A 6,278-nucleotide genomic window follows, 5' to 3' on the forward strand; every position below is an offset into this window, starting at 1 on the left:
TTACCTTTTCTATCATAAATATTATGACACTGATTTCATTACCTTTTCTATCATAAGTTAGCAGGGTGTATAACCAAGAACTTCATAAAACTTGTATAAAAAACCCCAAATATGATAACTCTTTAACATATCATAATTCTCATTATCGAGCACCAAATAATATAATTACCAATTAAAAAAATTCAATTACTGTTACCTTTGTGTGCCACTTTTCGAATATCCAAAACATGACATAATAAGAATCCTTAACCTGAAAGCCAATAAAACTCTTTAGAACTAAAATTTATGTGTTGGATAGCCATACATATAGTGTCACATAACAACTTGAAGCACAAAGATTTATAACAAAAAGAAAAAGGTTGATTCAAAAACACAAACAACAATCCATAAACACATAACATAAAAGTAAATTCTTTAAGTTATATATATATATATCAGATTTCCAAAAACAATGTATGAATACATTCAAAAAAGATTTTAAAAAAATGTATTGAACAAATAACACAGATATAGATGTAGATATAGATACAAAATTTAATAGAAAATTGAAAGAAGAACACCTTTAACTGCCACGTTCTTTTGCTTCGCCATTCCTAGTGCTTCACATTCACAATCACAAAAACAAGATTCAATCTTTTATTTAAGAAATTTCAATCGACAATATGCAAAAAACCCATTTATAGAGATATGATATTTAATCAATAAAACAGACAAAAGATCTAAATTAAAGTTTAATCATAGTTTCTCTTTTCAAGTTGTTATTTGTGCTTGGGTCTTTTAGGAAGGTTACCAGTTGCTAGTCTATATATCCAACACACATTTTCGATCGGATTATTAAACCTGCAAAACAAAAAAACAAGATTATAAACAAAATATAATTAGTATAAATAAAAATTTAATCAATAAAAATTACACATGAATTCCAATCCAATCGAAGTCTGATTCCAATCCAATCGAAGTCTGATATGGTTATCATCGACGGCTTAAAACCCATACATAAAAAACCCCAAACTATTAAAACCCATATATTTTTATAAGAATACGATTCGTATTCGTATATATATATATATATATTTCAGATTTGATATCCATTGCATTTAGATGGTTTTTCTTTCCATCATCATCATCATCATCATTATCATCATCATCATAAGCCAAATTGAAAAGTTGGATTGAAGATTGAAAGAAAAGGAATATATGAAAGAAAGTGGTGAAATTTTAGATCTAAAGATTATAATTATAAAAGCTTTTTATTATTTCTCTCTCCCATTCTCCCTCTATTTATCTCTCTTCCCATTTAAAAATTCAAACGACCCGCCCATTTTTACACCCTCCAACACACACTCTTTACACTTCAATCAAAATACACATCAAAAACACCTTATAAAACACACAATTTGATGTCATAGTTCCAATGTGGCAGAACTCATTGATCGACACGTCAGTTTTGTGATGTCACAATGTTTGTGTTCTTTAGTATGAAAAGGGGGATAGATGGGTTAATTTGAGACCACCATTTTCAAAAAGAACGCGGGACAAATATCAATCACTCATTTTTTCTTTCCTTTTTCCGTTTCACTTACACATGTACAAGTGATGCGGTAACATTTTTCTAAATATTGAATAATTTTATTTACTTACACATGTGTAAACCAGTGTATATTTTTGACAATACAGTTAAACTTGTGTAGGTAAATAAAGAAAGTCAATATTTATGATAATGTCACCGTGTCACTTACACATGTGTAAGTGAACAAAAAATGTAACACCCGTCATTTAAAAACTTGAATTTTTAGAAAACTTTGTCAAACGACGTTTAAAATGTAGCGGAAAGGATTACTTTAAAATTTGCCCTATCCGTTACGGATGGTACCTTTAAAAATGGTGTTACTAATAAGCATCATCAAAATGATAAGAGAAATCCAAGTCTTGGCACCAACATAAATGTCACATTATTACAACTCTTTAAACACAAACGAAATAGCCAAAACATAAGGCTAATGGGAAGTCTAAGCATTCCAAAGTCTTTGCTAGTCTTCTTTATTCATTCTACCCATCTCACCAAGTTAATTTTCTCCTAGCTCAAGCCTGGTTTTTCTGAAGGCACAACATTCTCAAAAACAAGTGTAAGCTAATAAGTAAGATAACATGAATTTGAAAACATTTGCCAATTAAATATATTAACAAAATCATCATTATTTGTTAATATCACATACATACATAACATATCATAACATAACATATTAGGATCATTGTATTCCTAATTGTGCCTAACTTTACTTTCTTTATCTTTCTTTCTTTTATTTATTTCTTTGCCTAGATGTAGGCTAAGTAACTTATGTCACTTACATAGGCAAGTGGGCTTGTGTGTAGACGGTCATAGATCATACATGGAGTCCTCACACCCGACATGATGGGTAAACCATAAGGTGGTCCATCGGCGTCGTTAAGGAAAGACAAAGTCATTTCCACCTGAATAAACTGTTTATGCCTTTATGCAATGGTGGCTAGTTACTCCACCCGGAATACTCAAACGTAACTATGCCACGGGAGGTATCATGATTCCCAAACCACGTGACCATGTACGCACCAACTCTGATGAACTAGCACGGGTTAAGCTCAAGGTTGTAAATAATGGTAGGCGGTCACTCGATGACCGACCACCTTTAAGGATAAATCTCATTTCGCGGAGATATATCAGTGTTATAACGGAGACTATAAATTGTAAAGGAACTTCTTTTTTTTAAAGATATATATTAACAATATCTCTATAAAATAATTCAATAACCATAAAAAACTAAAAAGTATAACATAAAATACCTATAATTAATTTTATGTGAATTTTTTATTTATTTAAATTTAGAACAATAATGTACCTAACCAAAAATGTTGGTGATTTTATTTAAACCAAGTCATCTTTTTGTTTCATAAGATATTCGTATTAAACACAAAATCATTAGGCTAATATATGTATCTATCTATTATCTATGGCCCCAGCCTCATTAAGTACGTTATTTGACCCTTATTGACCGAAGCCTTTAAATCTACCCTACAAGACACATTACATAACGACAGGCCACCTTTAAGCATTATAACGCCTTTATAACGACCTTTAAAGCCTTCATTTTACAATATTGGTTAAGCTTAACACAAGACTTTACATCTTGCTCGAGACTTTTAATCTTTATATTAGTTTAGGCTACACTGTCACCTAAGCTAATCACATATCATTTTTTACTTTAGGGCCCTTAACGTGCACGTGACATGGCAATCCTAATCAAGTCTAGTGACTAGGTGCTCAAGCCATGTATACAAACATTTAGCATTATCATTTCATCTTTTCATGATTACATAACATAAACATTTCATAACATGTAGGGCCGGGGTAAAAACACACACAATACTCAGGTTTTGTGACAATTAGGGCTGCCTAATTGCCCCTAGCCCCTGGCCATCAGCTCCAATAGTTACACATGGGACTCCTCAACTTTTAAACTTAACTTTCTTAGCTTCAACATCCTATCGGGAGTCTTAACATACTAACAAGCACTTAGTTACATAACTTTACTTTAATTACTTTCATTAATCATCATATTAATCATTTCATACGAAACACATATGCATTTAATCACATAATCCCATATAGGACACATAAACTTAACGAATCTAACGTTGTCAAATAGTTAACCACAAAACGTTTGGGATCGATGCTACAAAAAAAAAGAAAAAGAAACGAGTGACTGAGATTTGTCCCCAGTGCCTTTTAGAAAGGGTGGTCTCAAATTATCTTTCACACACACACATACACATACACACACATACATACATACATACATACATACATACATACATACATACATACATACATACATACATACATACATACACACATGGGCAGCGGTCGCTTGAGATCTCAAGCAATAAGTTTAATAATATATTATATGCTATCAAGTCCGGATAAAGAAGGATGATTATTAAAGATTTTAGAAAAAGCCTTCAAAATTGATTCAACTTAGGCTATCTCCAATGGAGGCGTCCTTAGGTGCCCTTGGATATCCTTTGCTGTTGAAGCTTGTCCAAAACTAATGATTTTTTGAAGGATGTCCTTACCTAAGGGCATGCCCTTACTTGTTTTTACTTAATATATTTTTGTTTTTAGTTGGAGGTAAAATGATATGTAAGGACATGTAAGGAAATGTAAGGATGTTTGTATGGTTGGAGATAAAATCATAAGATTTGAAGGATTTATAAAGATTTATAAAGATTTGTAAGGATATGATGTGTCAGCTCAAGAACGCCCGCATTAGAGATAGTCTTAGTCAACAAAAAACCTAAGCCAAAACATTATATATGGAAATTCGTCAACGCTTTTAGGTGGATTGGCAAGCATGTCGTCATTTTTTAAAGTCCACCTAGGCTTGATCCTTATAAAGGCTAAGACTTTGAAGTAGTAAACTACTATTGTAGCATGTATATTATGTAGATAACAATGGAATCTATCAATTTAATGTATAAAAATTGAATGTATTTTAAGTTTGTTTAACAACACTATGGAATTAAAAGTTTAAAATGAGTAACCAAATGTGTCTCTGTGTTTTGAATATACTTGCGCACAAAGTATTGTGTTTTTTTTTTTTTTTTTAAATAGAGCTGATATAAATGGCTAATACTTTCAATTTTGACGCACTTACATCGGGTTCAAATCCTGACAATGACCTAAAGGGTATGCTCTCTCATATATAGATAATTATAACATAGTTAATATCTCCTCGTTACGTTTGTATGTGACAGTATTTGAACCTATAACCTCTTCAAAAAAAAAACCCTTAAAAAGCTCTCTATCCAATAGCCTATCTCTCCAATAACTTGCTTTTGCAAAGAAAAAGTTAAATTAAAAATCTTCATCATAACTTCTATGAAGTTCACCCTTTGTATAAATATCAAATCAATACACAATATATTTATTAGATCATCTACATCAAAAATATTATTTTGTTTTTAAAAGTTATAATAAAATATATCCACTAGTAGAGTACAATATTAAATGTGACCAAACAGAATATTAAGCTTGTGTTCAATATTTTCTCTATAAATACTCTATGCATCCCCTTCTATCCTTTATTCACCACCACCATCACCTTTTATAATAAAACCAAACACACTCTTAGCTAGGTGAAAACCAGTATTTCTTCACTAAAAATGGGCATCAAAAAATCAAACAAACTTTCACAAGCAGCATTATTAAAGCAAATACTAAAAAGATGTTCAAGTCTAGGCAAAAAACATGGATATGATGATGATGGACTTCCACTTGATGTCCCAAAAGGCCATTTTCCCGTCTATGTAGGCGTAAAGCGCACCCGATATATCGTACCGATATCGTATTTAACACATCCTGAATTCCAAAGGTTGCTCCAACATGCTGAAGAAGAATTTGGGTTTCATCATGAAATGGGTCTCACTATTCCTTGTGAAGAAGTCGTTTTTCAATCACTCACTTCTATGCTACGATGACGTGTTTCAGACTAGTGGTTGATTAATTATGGGACTCGAGAGTATCGCATAAAATTAGTGGTTGATATAGTGTACGGAGAGATTTTTTAGATGTGGCGCTTTGACGCTGACCAAAAATGATGGTGGCGAAGACGGGTGGTGACTGCGCTGAGTGCTGTTATTACTATTGTTGGATATGTTCGAAAAATATGGGTTTTTGCAGAGCTAAAGTGTTTAAATCCAGAAAAACGTACAACTGTTGAAGAACGAAGCACAAGTTGTTTAAACGTTTGATTTCTGAGATGGTGATTTTGAGCTCTGGGAAAAGGGATTTCCTTTTTTTTTAACCATATTTATTTGTTTTCTTTTATTTTTTGGCTGACTCTTACCCAAAATATAGAAATTTAATAAGTTTAGTATTTTGGGTTAGATGATTGAATGAATGAATTTGTACAAATGAAATGTTGTAATTTTCCTCATTTGAGGTGTAAATTGTTTTACACCCACTTGAGAGTGACTAAATGTTTCCCTAATATTATGAGATATTTGGTGGTTTTTTAACAAATTGTTATTGGTTGATATTTTTATTTGTTATATGTGTGATGATCTTTCCTTTTACCATCATTATTATTTTATATTGTATATATTGTAAGTATATGGTATTTTTGGTCCGAATGAGCTCTTTTGCCTTGTAACTCGATGCGATGCTCGGTGATCTAAGAAAGCCTCTATACCTTGCTGGTTGTATTTGCATAATTTCATGCAAATCAATGTAAATGTTTGCT

At 31.7% G+C, this 6,278-nt stretch overlaps 1 protein-coding gene and 1 long non-coding RNA gene across 2 annotated transcripts; one reads left to right on the forward strand and one right to left on the reverse strand.

Annotated features, from left to right (window-relative positions):
* Window positions 1-204: 204 nt before the first annotated feature.
* Window positions 205-832, reverse strand: LOC122600329. Its single transcript, XR_006324033.1, has 3 exons — window positions 791-832; window positions 561-599; window positions 205-250 (listed from the first exon to the last, which is right to left on the reverse strand). It is a non-coding gene; the product is annotated as an uncharacterized LOC122600329 (long non-coding RNA).
* A 4,277-nt stretch (window positions 833-5,109) lies between these two features.
* Window positions 5,110-6,058, forward strand: LOC122609260 (auxin-responsive protein SAUR50). Its single transcript, XM_043782322.1, has one exon. The coding sequence runs from the start codon at window positions 5,200-5,202 to the stop codon at window positions 5,512-5,514; it is 315 nt and encodes a 104-aa protein (XP_043638257.1). The 5' UTR covers window positions 5,110-5,199; the 3' UTR covers window positions 5,515-6,058.
* The last annotated feature ends 220 nt before the right edge of the window (window positions 6,059-6,278 follow it).

This window comes from Erigeron canadensis, chromosome 1, assembly GCF_010389155.1.
Source record: "Erigeron canadensis isolate Cc75 chromosome 1, C_canadensis_v1, whole genome shotgun sequence".
In the NCBI taxonomy this organism is placed as follows: domain Eukaryota; kingdom Viridiplantae; phylum Streptophyta; class Magnoliopsida; order Asterales; family Asteraceae; genus Erigeron; species Erigeron canadensis.

Excerpts from the sequence above, each read along its gene's own strand:
- LOC122609260 (XM_043782322.1), top strand. The coding sequence starts at position 5,200 with ATGGGCATCAAAAAATCAAACAAACTTTCACAAGCAGCATTATTAAAG.